Below are 15335 nucleotides of genomic sequence, written 5' to 3'. Positions count from 1 at the left end.
TTTTTATTTTTAATAACCTCTTAAACTTTAACAGTTGATGAAATTATTATCCGTATAAATATATTGTTAAATTACTTGTAAATAAAAAGTAAATTAATACAATAAGACTCACAATAATAGCAATTCAACAATGCACATTAACCAAATTAATATTCGATGGAAACAATAATTAAAAAATAAAATTGATTGATAATTAAAAAAATAAGTAAACTATAGAGTTAAAAATGATCAATACTATTTATATACAAAATAAAATAAAAAGAACAGTTGAGATTAAAAATGTGACTTAATTTTTTTATTACTTTTAAACAGTTTACTGATAATTAAAGTCGAAGTAATAATGGAGAAGAAAAAATATAATGTGTTAATATAATCTGGGATGGAAGAATTTATATTAATGGAGATACAAGTATATATTTTTACACTTTTTATTATAAGCAAAAGAGAAATGTATAATTGAAAATTGCATATTTCTGCTTTAATTTTTAAAATTCATCCTAACTCCTTTGAGCCATGGTGACCTGTACTCTTGTTTTGGCGCTGCTTTTGCAATGAATACACCAAACTGCTTTTGCAATTAATGCACCACATCCACACTACACCTTTCCTTATTAATACTTCAACCCTCTCTCTCTCTCTCTCATCTCCAACCTTAATTTCCTCATTCTCTGAATCTTGTACTTCTCCCGTTTCCCCACTTTGTCAATTCCTCTCTTTCCTTTGGAGGACATGCATGTTCTGTTTCTTTCCTTCCTCGTAATTTTGTTTTCTTGGTTTTTTAGTTATGCTCAACTAACAAATCTCATCAATTAACTGTTTTACCAAACCAGGTACCGTGTCCCGTGTAAGTTAGCCTTTAATACTTAGGTAGGGTTTTTGTTCTTCTATGTTGTACTTGTTAATTTGCTATTATTGTTGTGATTAATTATTGTCATTTTCATAGGTACAAGGTCTAATCACTGTTTGTGTTACTATTGCTGCTTTTTGTTATTATTATTTATTTATTTGGCTTTTGATAATTACGTAACATTTGCTTCATCTACTTCTACAATATTCTTTTTTTTTTGTTATTTCAGTGATTCTTTGCTGACAAGTTCATAATCTCGTTCGTCTTTTTCTTCTTTGGCGTTTTCACTTTATCTCTTCCCCTCGTTTTTTTCCTGTAGTGGGAAACCATTCTTTTTTTGTATTTTGTACTGATTTTCGTGCTTTATACCCTTTTCTCTCTTCAAGAGTAAGAATTGCCTATTTACCAATCTTTTGATCCACTCCTTGCCGAGGTAAATGAAGAAAAGTGAAAGGAAAATAAGACTTTGTAACTATATGCTTTTGTTCATGTGTATCCCCATTCAGATTCTATCTCATTCAGATCAGTGAGTTCAAGAATGTTAATTCTACTTTTTGATCTTCTTGTCTTACAATTAATTTTTATTTTCTTTCTAATTTTTGATGGTTTTGATGTTTCTGGCCAAAAAGATTTTCTTCTTCTCCTTAAATCATGATCTTCATTTGTTCTCGTTCTTCCTCTCGTCTCCTTTCTTGTAAAAAAGAAGAAAGAAATTGGGGTTCTTTTAAATTTAAGAGAGATAAATTCTTCAATGCTCTTACAAGGATCTCGAATTCAAAATATACATGGGGTGTTGCAGCGTGAGTATTTATCTGAACTATAAATATATATAGAGATCCATGTTTACTGAAAAGGAAAGGCATAAACTTTGGGTCTGATGTTGTTTGAAACATGAATATTGGACAATGTCAAAACATAATTTTTGTTTTCTTGTTCTTGTTTGGTTCGGTTTTTAATGCTTACCTTCTGGGTTAAATCATCATATTATGTATAATTCTTTGTGGTCAAAGATTGAACAAATTTCATGTTAGGATTTATTTTATTGAAATAGCTTGTTTTGGTAAGCTTTTTTTACTCCTTTTTTAACCTTTTATTTTTACATGTTGCCTTGGCTAGATTCTTCTGATTTCACATATTAACTATTAAACTCACCTATCTTTATGTGTTCAGCTGGTCTCGTCATCCATTAAAATAGCCCCTGGCAGACTTTGCATTTGACTAAGGAGGAAATACCCCATTTTTCTACTGTGAGGCTTAAGGTTGCTTATAGTTTGACCTCAGAATATTTGGACTCAGAATTGTTTCTCAGTTGACCAGACTTGCAGCCTCGGCAACCGATGTGATATCTACAGTAAAATTTAAGGAACTTTACCATATATTTTCACCGGATATCTGCATTCTGGAGTTGAGGAAATGGGGTGTTGTGTCTCAACAAGCAGCAGGAGTACTTGTAGCAGCAGGAGCAATGGAGAAAAGGTCTCTCCATCTTGCTTAGAAGTTGGTTGCTGTGGGCAAAAGAGAGCAGCGAGGAGAACCTTCTCTGATCATGTTATTTCTCTACACCATTTACCATCCATACCCGGCAGAATGTTCACCAATGGAAAGAACCAGTCTTCCTGCATGTTTACGCAGCAGGGCCGCAAGGGTATTAACCAGGATGCTATGGTTGTATGGGAAGTAAGTATGTTCATCTTGTTATGTATGCATGATTTATAGAGATTGAAGAGAGGCTTGGTTAGTTTTTAGACATTAACATCCTAATTTGGATATGTATTTGTACAGGATTTCGTGTCTGAAGATATGATCTTTTGTGGTATATTTGATGGCCATGGTCCACATGGTCATCTTGTTGCACAAAAAGTGAGGGATACCTTGCCATTAAAATTGCTATCATTTTTGCATTCGTCTGAATTGAAATCAAATGGAAATGGATTAGGTAAAGCATGCTTCAAAGAGAACATAGAACCTGATACCAGAGAATCTGATAAGGATTGCTCTGCCAAGGATAAACTGAGTTCTACATGGAGAGAAGCTTTCATGAAGTCATACAAGGATATGGACAAAGAGCTCAGGTCTCATCCTCATTTGGACTGCTTCTGTAGTGGGAGCACAGCTGTAACTTTAGTGAAGCAGGTAGTAGAAAGAGCAGCATCTACTCTCTTGTTTCTCATTCCTTTTCCATTTTCTTAATTTCTTATCTTACTCTCTTGTTTCTCATTTCTTTTCCATTTTCTTAATTTCTTATCTTACCAGGGTTCAAATCTGTTCCTGGGCAATATCGGGGATTCACGAGCAATCATGGGATCCAAGGACAGCAATGACTCCATGGTGGCAATTCAGTTGACAGTTGATTTGAAGCCTGATTTGCCAAGTGTGTCTTATGCATCATCAATTATCCTATGCCTGTTCAATATATGCTTTTTGCTTGATGTTGACTTATTTCATTTTGGTTGTGAATCCTTACAGGTGAAGCAGAAAGAATTAAACACTGCAAGGGTAGAGTATTTGCTTTGCAAGATGAGCCAGAAGTTCACAGGGTATGGTTGCCTTTTGATGATGCACCAGGATTAGCAATGGCTAGAGCATTTGGAGATTTCTGCTTGAAGGACTATGGTGTGATTTCTATACCTGAATTTTCTCACCAGCTGCTTACTAATAGAGATCAATTCATTGTTCTAGCCTCAGACGGGGTAAGAAATTTCAATCTCATAATATACTTATCTGTTGGTTCAATTTTTTGTTGTTGCTTTTTTAGAATTTGTTTCTAAATTGCCTCTTTTTTCTGGTACATTTTCTTTTTTTGTTGAAAAACTGTTTGACAAGGAATTTTAACATGGGATCACTAATTTTGAAATAGTTTATGTTGGTTACTAATGTGTTGTGATTGATGAAGAAATTATCATATCAGGTCAAGCAATGATAATGAAATAAGAATTTCTTATCAAAGGAGGCAAATGTTTGGATTAGTAAAATGAATAATGACATAACATCAAATATATGGTGGTATTAATGAAACTGAGAAATTGCTTCTAGAAATCAACCACTGAGTAGAACAAAGCTATTAACTATCTTGATTTGAGACAGATACTAGCAGTAACTTGCCCACTGTTTGTGAACCAGCAGCATATCAGTTTATTTAACTAGACTTTTGATTTTTGAACTCAATTGAAGATATAAAATTTTAGAAGTGTTATCTTAGGAGCTTCCTCAAAAGAGAAGTTGGAAAGTACACTTCAAGTTTCTTATTCCTTTTATTCTACTGCTGTTGATGCTAACCATACTCATTCTGTAGTTTAATCTTAGCTGTGAAAACTTTCATTTCCCTTAATGCATGACAGATTCTCTTGGTGTTATGTGCAGGTGTGGGATGTTTTAAGCAACGAAGAGGTGGTTGAGATAGTATCTTCAGCACCAACGCGGTCATCAGCAGCGAGGATTGTGGTAGATTCTGCTGCTCGGGAGTGGAAACTCAAATATCCTACTTCAAAGATAGATGACTGTGCTGTTGTGTGCCTATTCTTGGATGGGAAAATGGACTCAGAATCTGAATATGATGAACAAGGCTTTTCTTCTGCAACCATCCAGAGCAACCATTCAGGAGTTAATCCAATTGAGTCAGATGAGGGACAAAAATCCGAGCCATCTTTGCATCGGAACGGCACTGTGAGATCCTCAGAAGAGAATGAGACTAATGGAGCACTATATGTTGAAGTTGAAATTGGAGCATCATCCGTTGATGATCAAAACTGGCTAGGTTTGGAAGGGGTCACCCGTGTGAACTCACTAGTTCAACTTCCTAGATTTTCTGAGGAAAGGTCAAACTCTTGAATTTGTTGGTTTAATGATGGGAACTGTTTATTGTAACACATGGCACATCACGGAATTGTTGTCCCAAATCAATCATATTATGGCAAGTCAATTAAAAAAAAAAATATTCATAATTTTGTTTTATTGTGATTAGTTAGGGACATGGTTGGGCACAGCAGATCCACATCCCACATTTAATTCAAGAAAATGAAAATTTCGTGGAAGTGGTATTATTTTGATGTTCTTTGGTTTGCTAATTACTTGTATAAATTAAACCTTAAATATTATATGTATAAAATTGAGCTTAATTAATTAAAGGTCACAAAACTTAATGGATTTTCAGCATGATGCAAGGCATTAAAGACGTTCAACTTACAACATGTATTGAGATATTCATTCGTGCTGAGTCTATAAGATATTCCAGCAAATCTTGGTTGAAAGTGATGTTTTTTAAGGGATTCAAAGACTCCCATCTATGAAATTTGATGTTGCCAGCTAGTGCTAATAATATATTATTGTTTACTGTAAGCTAATTATTGAGGCAAGCTTAGAGATGAATGATTTGAAGGTACATGCAGTGAATCATGAGCAGTGATGATATAGGCCATAAAATAGAGTGCTGGTTTGAAGGTGCAAAATGAATCTACTAACGTAAAAGTAACATTACATACAAGTTTTCTATTTTATAGTACTAACCTATTCAACATTCACATGCCAAGTCCTACCAGGAGTTTTGTCCAATAATTTTCATAAATTTGTAGTAAGTCACATTTATATGTATGATAATTTCTTACTTCATTAAATCATGCCATTTTAGTTTCGCACAGGCGTGCTATCCAGCCCATTTGTTTGATAATTGTTTCCAAATTTTTGGTAATGAAATTGTAATTCCATGGGGCATTTTTTGGTTTCATAGTCTTCCTTCATATTGAAATTTTAATAGTCATTCTACCAAGTCACATTCAAGCATTGTAATTTAAAGTTGCACATTTTTCTCTGTGAACTGCCCTTAGATAATAGAAAAAGTAATATAAGACATCTCTCACTAATTGGTCTACTTGTGTGGCCATTATTATTATTAGATCTTAGACCAAAAAAAATTAAATGTTCTCAATTAACAAAGATATTAGTTAATTATTAAGAGTGTAATATATACATTTTCAATGTAAATATTTTTATATATTTAATACATCATATATTATTCATTTTTATTTTTTTTAAAGAATCAATAATAACTAAAAATGAATGGTAGATGATAAACTAATAATGTTACATATGAGCAATGATATAACATGAAGTGTAATATCTATATTATACATTTTTAGTAAATTTATACATTTATATTATTTTTTTGGAAAGTCAACAGTAAAAAATAAATGGGAAATGAACTGACAATCTATAAAAAAAATATTTTTTTTTTTCTATTTCATTTTTCATTATATATTAAGGTGGGTAGGAATATAAGTAGGGTTATATATTATTTTGTATTACATATTAATAGTAAAAAGTATTTATCTATTTCCAACGCCCTTTCTCTCTCTCTACCGCATTAACAGCATTCCCTATCCATTGTTCTCTCCCAGTCAGATTCAGATCCCTTCGTTTTCGCTCACTCTTACTCATCTCATCTCATGAGTCGCTACGACCCCAACCCCTTCGAAGAAGAAGAGGTTAATCCCTTTTCGGTGAGTTTCTTAACTCTTTAATTTTCTTCCATTTCTTTCAATACCGATTTCTAATCATTTTCACTTTATTCCGTTTCGGATTTTGTGGAGTTTCATGTTTTTCCGTTTTCCTAACGGTTTTAATTTTACCTCTTTCGACAATAGTTGCGTTAATCTGTCTGTGGTATTTTGAGATATCATTGTTGAATTGAAAACCGTAGTGTTAGTTAAATAGAAATGGTTAATGTGTCTCGACTTTGATATAAGACGCATGAGATCGAAAATATGAGGTCCATCAACTTCTGTTAGAGAATACTGTACTAGACCTGTCCAGAGTCAACATAATTTTTTTGTTAATATTTGAAAAAATAATTATCTGATTTATTCCTTTCCTGTTTCTATTATTACTATCTAAGATGTAGTACATATATATTTAACCAACATTTTGCATTACATGGTTGAACAAATATGAACTCTGTGTTTTTTAAAGTTAGAAACTGGAATGATTTTTTCAAACATGTTTAATGCCATTAAACCAATTTAGACATTTCAGATAACCAAGTAATGCACTTAATTTGTTAAATCCTGCTTACATTACATAGATAGCCCATGCATGACTGTTTGCACACATAATTTGTTAAATCTTCACTGTGCTGTGTTCTTCCGGTCTTCCTTTTATATATAATTATTTTAAAAATCTATAACATGCATTTTCATTGATAATATTAGGAAGGAACAGCTAAAGGAAAAGGGTCTGGGCAATCAAGTTATGTTGGGGGTGCATTTTATACTGCAGTAAGTTTTCCCTTCCATCTATCTCAGACTGTTACATTATCTTACAAGAATTTATACTATCATATTTTGACAATGGTATCAATGGTATCAATGGTATGTTTAGGCTTTTGAGATGTATTTTCTGTATTTTGATTGTGAAACAGTGTGCGGGCGTTTACTGTACTGTTACATGTTTTAGTATCTGGAAATCTGAAATATATATGGAAGTTTCGATTGTTGTAGTGCTTTTCCCTTTGTTAACAATCTAGAGTTTTATATATAATATACTGAATGGGTCTATGTTTCTTTTAAACAGAGACAAAAGAAAAGGCATTGTTCACTTATTAACTTACTATGTATTTGTTTAATTCTGCAGCACTCAGGAAGTGTTCCCTCTGCACCCTCAAGGCTTTCACCCCTTCCTCATGAGCCTCATGATCGTGGGGCAACCATTGACATTCCTCTTGATAGCTCAAAGGTAGACTAGGTTTTTAAATGTTGAAATAAATTTCAAAATTATCTGTACAAATGCTTTTGTTGACCAATGATTTAACTCCTTCCTTTTTAACTCTAGGATGTCAAAGCAAAGGAAAAGGAACTTCAGGCTAAAGAGGCTGAATTGAAAAAAAGGGAACAGGTGATTGAACCTGAATTTCAACTGCAGAACTTATTATAGTATATTAGCTTTAGAAATAGAACACAAGTAAACACCTTAAAATTTCAAGTTAGAAACCTGGTTTGTTAGATTGAATATTTTTTATTGCTATTTTATTCTATATGGGTTCTAATAAATTTCATTGATCCTAAGTTAATATCAAGTACCTAATTGGTTGCTCGAGTAGCTTATGTTATATCTGTGATACTTGGCCACTTTCCCCTTCTCTTTTTTATATTTTAGTATTAATAGACCTTCTGTTCATAACTTAGTTTTTTGAAGTAACTACATTCCTTTTAGATTTTTAATGCCACATATTTCACTTTTACATTGTGCTATAATATTATTTTAGTCAGGAAATTGATCTCATATTTTTTTATTATAGGAAATAAAGCGAAGGGAAGATGCTGTAGCACGAGGTATTTGAGTTCATATATTCCTATATACTCCAATGGTAAAAATGCCATAGTCTGATGTTTTACCTTTATTTTCTCTTGCAGCTGGAATAGTTATAGAGGAGAAAAATTGGCCACCTTTTTTCCCCATAATTCATCATAACATTGCAGATGAAATACCAATACACCTTCAAAGGACCCAGTATGTTGCGTTTACAACATGGTTGGGTATGTTGGACTCCATACCTTTTCTTCTAGAATGTGTTAAAGTCACAAATAGTTGCTTGCTGATAATTAAAAATGTCAAGATCTAGATTTTCTTCTTATGAATTATTATCTCTACGTTGTAGTTGAAATAGTAAAGGATGTTGGAGCTTTTAGTATGATACAAAAGTTGGATTACAAAGGCATTTTCATATATGCTGAGCAAAACCATAGCTGAAATTGCTATTTGACTTAAAATAAAAAGAACCCTCAAGTCTTTTGCTTCATAAATCCAAATGGTTTTAGCAATTAGTTATTTTTCTATGTTCTTATTGTTATATACTAATTGAATGCATAGCCTAAACTTTCGTATTTAAAATAGGTAAATGTCCTATTTTATTTTTCTTTCGGTGACAATATGTGCTCTTCCATTCCCCCTCTTTGAAAAGTCTCCCTCCCCAAATTCATTTCAAAATTATTACTTGTGTAGATTTTTAACCTTTTAACAATCCACAGGTCTGGTTCTGTGTCTTTTGTGGAATATTGTGGCAGTTACTGTTGCATGGAGCAAAGGAGCAGGTCTGAGTTACCACTGGATATTGGCTCATCAATCTTGTTAATTTATGCTTAATTTTCACGAACTTGCCTTGCCTTATAGGTCCAACAATCTGGTTTCTTGCTATTATCTACTTCATTGCTGGTGCTCCTGGATCCTACGTGATGTGGTATCGCCCACTTTATCGTGCCATGAGGTAGTGCTAAATATGGTTTAATGATTTAATTTTAATTTAGATTAGAGACATCTATTTAAGTGGGTTTTTCAAACCATTTGTTAAGCTCTTTTGTTATTATTAAAAAATGGTGATCAATATCTTCCTGCTAAGCTTTATCACAATTATGAAGCATCAAACCTTTGACTGCAAGAGCTGTATGTGGGTAATGTGTGGGAAGAACATATAAGCCTTCGGAATAAAATAATGGTACCGTGAAAACTGACAAGATTTGTGGGTGCAAAGTTTACCTTCTGAAATACCTTAATTGGATCTTCTCTTTCAAAAGGGGCATCATAAGATAAGGAGAAAAGGAGAGGGGTGGGGGAGGCAAGTGGAGTACATTGATGCTTAACCTTTTTGTAGGAATGTTTATATTTTGAGCAGGGAAGACTATGTTCTAAAGATTCTTCATTTTTTATACCAATCTTGTCTTCCCTTTTGGTATACTTTTTGTATTATAATTGTGTCATTTCCTGTTACAGGACTGACAGTGCTCTGAAGTTTGGTTGGTTTTTCTTGTCTTACATGGCAAGTTTTATATGTTTTCTTTTTTACATTCCATCATTCTGCACTAATTTTGTGAAGTGCTCATCTCATTTTTCCCATTTTTCTCCAAATAGGTGCATATTGGCTTTTGCGTTTTTGCTGCTGTTGCTCCACCAATTGTCTTCAAAGGAAAATCCCTTGCGTGAGTGCCTTTCTAATCTTTCCTTCATTATTTGTAGTTTGCAATCTGATATTCTTCGGCAACTACTGTTTCTCTGCTTTGATTTTCTAGAGGCATTGAAAACATGGGAGATGGCTGTAGCATTTTATTGTTGTGCTTAGTTATTCCTTGTTTGAGGTTTTGTCCGTAAACTATTCATCTGAAACAATTTACCCTGCATAATTTGTATCTAGTCAACATAACAACTTCCTCAATATTCATCACTTTTTGTACTGTTCTCGTATTGGAGTTGACTCTATGTTCTATGTTTCTTGTAGATCAGTTATGTGGCAAATAATCTATTTCTTTTCCTTATTTCACAGCTCAACTAATATTTGTATTGTATGTTATTCTGTGGACAGAGGTATATTGCCTGCTATCGATTTGTTGGGCAGCAGTGCATTGGCTGGGGTATGTTCTAATTGTGATTTGTTGGCTTCTATAATGCCACTGGCTTGTTAGATAATACAGTAGTTGGATATTATTACTCTGTCCCCAAGGGGGTATATTTTGATGTTCACATCATGATTCCTTTTTGAAACTTTGTTGAATTGCAGATATTCTACATTATTGGGTTTGCATTTTTCTGTCTGGAATCAGTTATAAGCATCTGGGTTATTCAGGTTTCTATAATCTTATCAGTAACTCTGTAATCTTTCAAGTGTGCTTTGTGCTTTCTTGGCTGATCGTTGATTTTTATATTTGCAGCAAGTATACAGGTACTTCCGAGGCAGTGGCAAGACTGAAGAGATCAAGCGTCAGGCTGCGAGAGGGACTGTGATGGCAGCCCTATGACGTGCCGCCTGGAAATGTTTTCCTGATGGTTATACAGAAATTTGTTTTCCTCAATTTACAGTTCTATACACACCTTCTGCGCCTTCCTTAAATACTTGGATTTGTTTTCCTAGGTTTGGGCTAGGATTGAGTATACATGAAATTTTGATATAAGTTTTTCTTGTCCATATTTTAGATCAAACATTGTTTGAGAGTGTCCCTGTCATGCTTCATAGAATGTAACTTATATTTTTGTTTTAACAAAAATGGTTCATCAATTAAACCATGTCAGTTGCTGCTGACTTAACAACAGGTTGAAGATACTCAGTAAAAGAACAAAATCAAAATTGGATGAAGACATGCTTGTAAATAAACACCTTTTTTTACCAATTACTGAATGCTTGTACCTACAATGTATGACAGGTGATGAAGTTTAAATTTAGTAGTAGTGGAGAGGAGTACCTATGTGACAGATGCTACATAACTACATTAGCTACACACTCCATGTCAATGTTATGAGTTTGATCTTACCAAAAAGTACATTTACATTTTGCATATTTCATTTTCCAATTCAAACCTGTATTTTTTGTTGATAAATTGCATTTTTTATAACCAAAGCTTCTACTGACATCATATAAATAACATTTGAATAATTCTAAATCTTCCAGCTTAATCTTTCTTCAAATGAATGTATTATATATGTATATACTGTATACGAGTTTGAATGTGTTTCCAAATGTTATAATTTTAACCTTAGTACGTATCCAAATAAAATAACAAAACTCCTATTACTAAGTCTCCTTGTATGACTATATGTACTGTGTGTCTGTGCCAGCTACCAGTATACCTTTACATTTTATGCTGACCAAATACTAATATAACTAACTTTTTTCTTTTACGAATTACTAGTGAATAACATACGCAGACAATTGTGGAGGGTGTCAATAATTTCAACTTACAATTATTTATCCAGCTGACACGTGGAGCAAAACAAAACCATGTGTTTACTAAACCATTTAGAGTTTAAAGTGCATATTTTATATAATTTATTTAGAAAATGAAGGATTATAATTATGATAATATTTAATTTACATATACACATATTATCATAATTATAATCCCTTTATTTTTTTACTCCCTTTCTACATTAAGCCCATGAAAACATAATGAAGATTCCAAATGCATATATAACTATTTGTGGCTGCCACATTTAGTATATAACAGAGAAAAGTGGTAGAAAGCTGCTTAACCATTTATCATCTATGGCAGAAACTATTGCATCAGCAAGTCCAGGCACAATATCGATGTTTTTTTCCTAAGACCTGGTCTTAAACTTAGTTATTGGACATAGGATTTGTTCATTTTGTGATTATCCTTCAAAGTGTTTATAAGATTCTGTCAAGTAATTAAGTATTGATAAAATGTTTTTCGTTAACTTCTGTTGTGTTCATTTTCATAGTTGAAAACTCTCTCAAGAATCTCCTCACCGTCAGATTAATTTGAATGGGAACAAACAAAATTAGTAACAAAGTTGACTTGTTTGTAAACTTAAAGACTAAATAGACAAATCTAAGATAATTATATTTACTATTTATGAAACTAAATTTTATTTTTTACTCTAAGGGTTTAAAGCAGCACTCCCCACTTTCCAATTATGCATTTTTAAGAGAAAGTATTGATAACAATGGCTACCCAAAACAACAACATGAATGAGATTGCACATGCCACCCACGTGGAGTCTGAGCTTAACCCTAATTCTATTCAAGATGGCAAGTGTCAGGGGAATGGTAACAAGGATGAGATTGAAACTGAAAACGAAGATTCAATTTCTGAACAAAGTAGTAGCAGTAGTGATAGTGAGGAAAGGGATGAAGATGAAGATGAAGATGATGAAAGTGTAAGTGACGATGGTGGAGATGCAGAGAAGATGCTTACTTGGGGTTTGGTTGATGATGCTGATGGTGAAAGAGGAGGAGAACCCACCAGGTCAAAAAATGAGCTTCAGGTATTTATTTATTTTTCAATTATTACTTATATTATTATTATTAATTTTTTAGCATTTTATAACATTTGACATATGCACTTTATGCATATATTGATTTGTTTGAACTGTTTCATAGTGCTTTATTTGAGTTCAGCTCAGCTTGTTCTGACAGGGTATTTTGTGCCAATTCTTGTCACTCTAGGTATATGTGGCCTTTGATTATTTGAGTCTATGACCTTTTACTTTGAAGGTATACTAGGAACTTAGAATTGAAGGAAGTTTGGATGCAAGAAAGTTTGAAAATCTCAGAACTTGATGAAATACAATATCAAAAGATGAAGAATGCCTTTTATTCAGTATTTTGAACTAAGTAGATAGCTACTAGGGATAGTTGTGTGTTGTTTTGAAATTATATTTTGCTTATTGCGTTTTTTCTTTTGAATGGGATAACCTTTGCAGAATCTGCCTCCAGTTCCTCCAGTTGAGGTGACTTTAGAGCCGCACCATCACGTGCAGCCTGTGGGAGTTATTATGTCGGTAAGCTCAAAGGACTATCATCTCTAATCAGAGAATTTAAATAGACATTCTAGTACACATTTTGTTGATTGCAAATTTAGTTTCTATAGCTGCATGGTGAATCTCTGTCTCTTTAAATTTAGTTTTTGTCATTATACTAATATGACCAGAGGAAATGGATTAGAAATTAGAAGGGATGTCGATTATTGTTGAAATAAACTTAATTAAGTTTCTCATTCTGCAGATTCTCAGTGCTCAAGTTATTGTGGAAGGAGTGGAAAAGCATGAGCCTCTTAATGAGGGTTCTATCCTCTGGGTGACTGAAAGCCAAAAACCACTTGGGTTAATTGACGATATCTTCGGACCAGTAAAAAAGCCATACTATATTGTGAGATACAATTCTGAAAATGAAGTTCCTGAAGGGATCGGTGCGGGAACTTTGATCTCATTTGTTCCAGAATTTGCAGATTATGTGCTTAATAACAAGGATGTTAATAAGAAAGGGTATGATGCATCTGGTGCGAATGATGAAGAGTTGTCTGATGAATATGAGTTTTCAGATGATGAAAAAGAGGCTGAATACAGAAGAGTGCAAAGAGCAACAAGGAGAGACAAAACTGATCAAAATCAGGGCAAGAGAAAAATCATTAGAAAGAAAGGTCCACTAAATCAGAATGTGGTCCCTTCCATCCCTGATGCACCTGCACCGCCATTGCTTGATCATGGAATTTCTTCACCTTTTTCAGGCAACCGGCAAGGAAATTTTGGGGGAACAACTATGCCCATACCATTTCCCATTCCACCCTCAAATGCTGGTCCCAACTTATTTTCAAATGGAATTTGGACAAATGGGGCAACAGTTCCACAGCAACCACAACCTTCACCACCTCCTAATGCATTTCCTTCAGATGGCATGCCATGGTACCCACAAAACACTCAAATTCCTCATCAGTTGCCTATGCTTCAATTTCAACAGCTGTTGCATCCCAGTCAGGGACCTCTTTCGCCAGTCATGTTTCCTGGGGTACTGCCCAATATATTTGCACAACCCATGTATGCACAAGGGCTTGTTGGTCCAAACCAAATGCCATTTGGAATGAACACACCCTTTGGGCAGATTCAGTCACCTATCTTTGCTGCACAACAGGGTTTCCCGTCCGGTGAATTGCAGTCTCAAGGAAACCTTAATTTGCATTCTAATACTATTCCTTCTGCCCCCCCTCAATTACGTCCTAGCACATCTGCTGGTCGTAGTAGTCATGGGAGAACATTTCATGCAGCGGGTAGGAAAGGGTCCCGACCAGCTAGGTGAAGGGCTATTGTGCGGTCTTCTGCACATTGAAATATGTTGTGTAATTAGTAAAGATCTTGCTTCACTTTCCCTTGTAAATTTCCTGGAAGTCTCTCTTGAATTTTTGAAATGAATTCACTAAGTTCCTAAATTTTATTCGGCAGTATCATTTGTTTTTCTAAGTTTGTATTGAATCCCGTGGCAGTGATGAGATGCTTGTTCGTTTACTAACTTGATTGAAGGATGGTTATTGGTTAATGAGAGCACCTTACACTTCCAATGTGCTCAATCTGCCCCAAAAAAGAATACAACAACCAAGTCTTTTCTTATATCCCTTATGCAATTTAGAGATCAAAAGCTATTGCTTGCACTCGAATGCTATGGTTAATTCCCCTCATGTTAATTCTCTTATTGCTTTCACCCCATCTCCATTATAATAATGGGTTAAAGTGTGTCATCCTCTTATAACTGTCAAGTTTAAAACTAAACAAGTATACAGAAACATTCTTTGAAAATTATTGATCAACTGAATGATGTTTTTTCAATGTCAATATGGGGCTGACATACTTAAAAATAATAATTTAAGATTGCATACATTCATGGTAGAAAGAAAAGAAATAATAGTTCAATTTTGAAATAATAACAGTAACGTGCTTCACGTATAAAGTAAGTACATTCAATGTGCTTTGTTGATGTACGAAATCTTTCAACTATGCACTAATTTCCACCCAAAACAGGACCTGGACAGGTATTATGTTACTATCAATTGAATATCATTACTTTGTGCCACACGTTTCAGAGTTTTGTTCGAAAATAATAGGTGCACATCACATGCCTAACATATAGGATGTGATAGAGTCAAAGTATCCGTGCATGGAAAACAAAATGAAACTAACTAATTAAACAATAAAAATTGTGAAAATATGAGATAACGTGTATTTACGT

At 33.8% G+C, this 15335-nt stretch overlaps 3 protein-coding genes and 1 long non-coding RNA gene across 11 annotated transcripts; 3 read left to right on the top strand and 1 right to left on the bottom strand.

Moving 5' to 3' along the window:
* LOC109351819 (probable protein phosphatase 2C 52) lies at positions 614-4726 on the top strand. 8 transcript variants are annotated; one of them, XM_019593449.1, is made up of 7 exons: positions 1393-1491; positions 1542-1647; positions 2253-2524; positions 2630-2980; positions 3101-3218; positions 3314-3537; positions 4208-4726. In XM_019593449.1, exons 1-7 carry the CDS (start codon positions 1450-1452, stop codon positions 4673-4675), a joined length of 1581 nt encoding a protein of 526 aa, XP_019448994.1. In that variant the 5' UTR covers positions 1393-1449; the 3' UTR covers positions 4676-4726. The 8 variants fall into 8 exon arrangements, with proteins under 8 accessions (XP_019448995.1, XP_019449001.1, XP_019448998.1 ...); XM_019593450.1 differs by lacking the exons at positions 1393-1491; positions 1542-1647 and adding an exon at positions 614-867 and having other exon boundaries at positions 2018-2524; XM_019593456.1 differs by lacking the exons at positions 1393-1491; positions 1542-1647 and adding an exon at positions 1045-1383.
* Positions 3624-4201, bottom strand: LOC109351820. Its single transcript, XR_002108294.1, has 2 exons — positions 3965-4201; positions 3624-3862 (listed from the first exon to the last, which is right to left on the bottom strand). It is a non-coding gene; the product is annotated as an uncharacterized LOC109351820 (long non-coding RNA).
* On the top strand, positions 6151-10860 carry LOC109351818 (secretory carrier-associated membrane protein 1-like). Its single transcript, XM_019593448.1, has 13 exons — positions 6151-6339; positions 7048-7113; positions 7469-7570; positions 7667-7729; positions 8133-8166; positions 8248-8370; positions 8863-8925; positions 9005-9098; positions 9602-9647; positions 9740-9807; positions 10188-10236; positions 10383-10448; positions 10534-10860. The coding sequence occupies exons 1-13, from the start codon at positions 6286-6288 to the stop codon at positions 10618-10620; spliced, it is 915 nt and encodes a 304-aa protein (XP_019448993.1). The 5' UTR covers positions 6151-6285; the 3' UTR covers positions 10621-10860.
* On the top strand, positions 12214-14584 carry LOC109351814 (H/ACA ribonucleoprotein complex non-core subunit NAF1-like). The gene is made up of 3 exons (XM_019593439.1): positions 12214-12604; positions 13043-13120; positions 13344-14584. The coding sequence occupies exons 1-3, from the start codon at positions 12284-12286 to the stop codon at positions 14409-14411; spliced, it is 1467 nt and encodes a 488-aa protein (XP_019448984.1). The 5' UTR covers positions 12214-12283; the 3' UTR covers positions 14412-14584.

Source organism: Lupinus angustifolius, chromosome LG07 (genome assembly GCF_001865875.1).
Source record: "Lupinus angustifolius cultivar Tanjil chromosome LG07, LupAngTanjil_v1.0, whole genome shotgun sequence".
In the NCBI taxonomy this organism is placed as follows: domain Eukaryota; kingdom Viridiplantae; phylum Streptophyta; class Magnoliopsida; order Fabales; family Fabaceae; genus Lupinus; species Lupinus angustifolius.
This window is presented reverse-complemented; position numbering and strand designations above follow the sequence as displayed.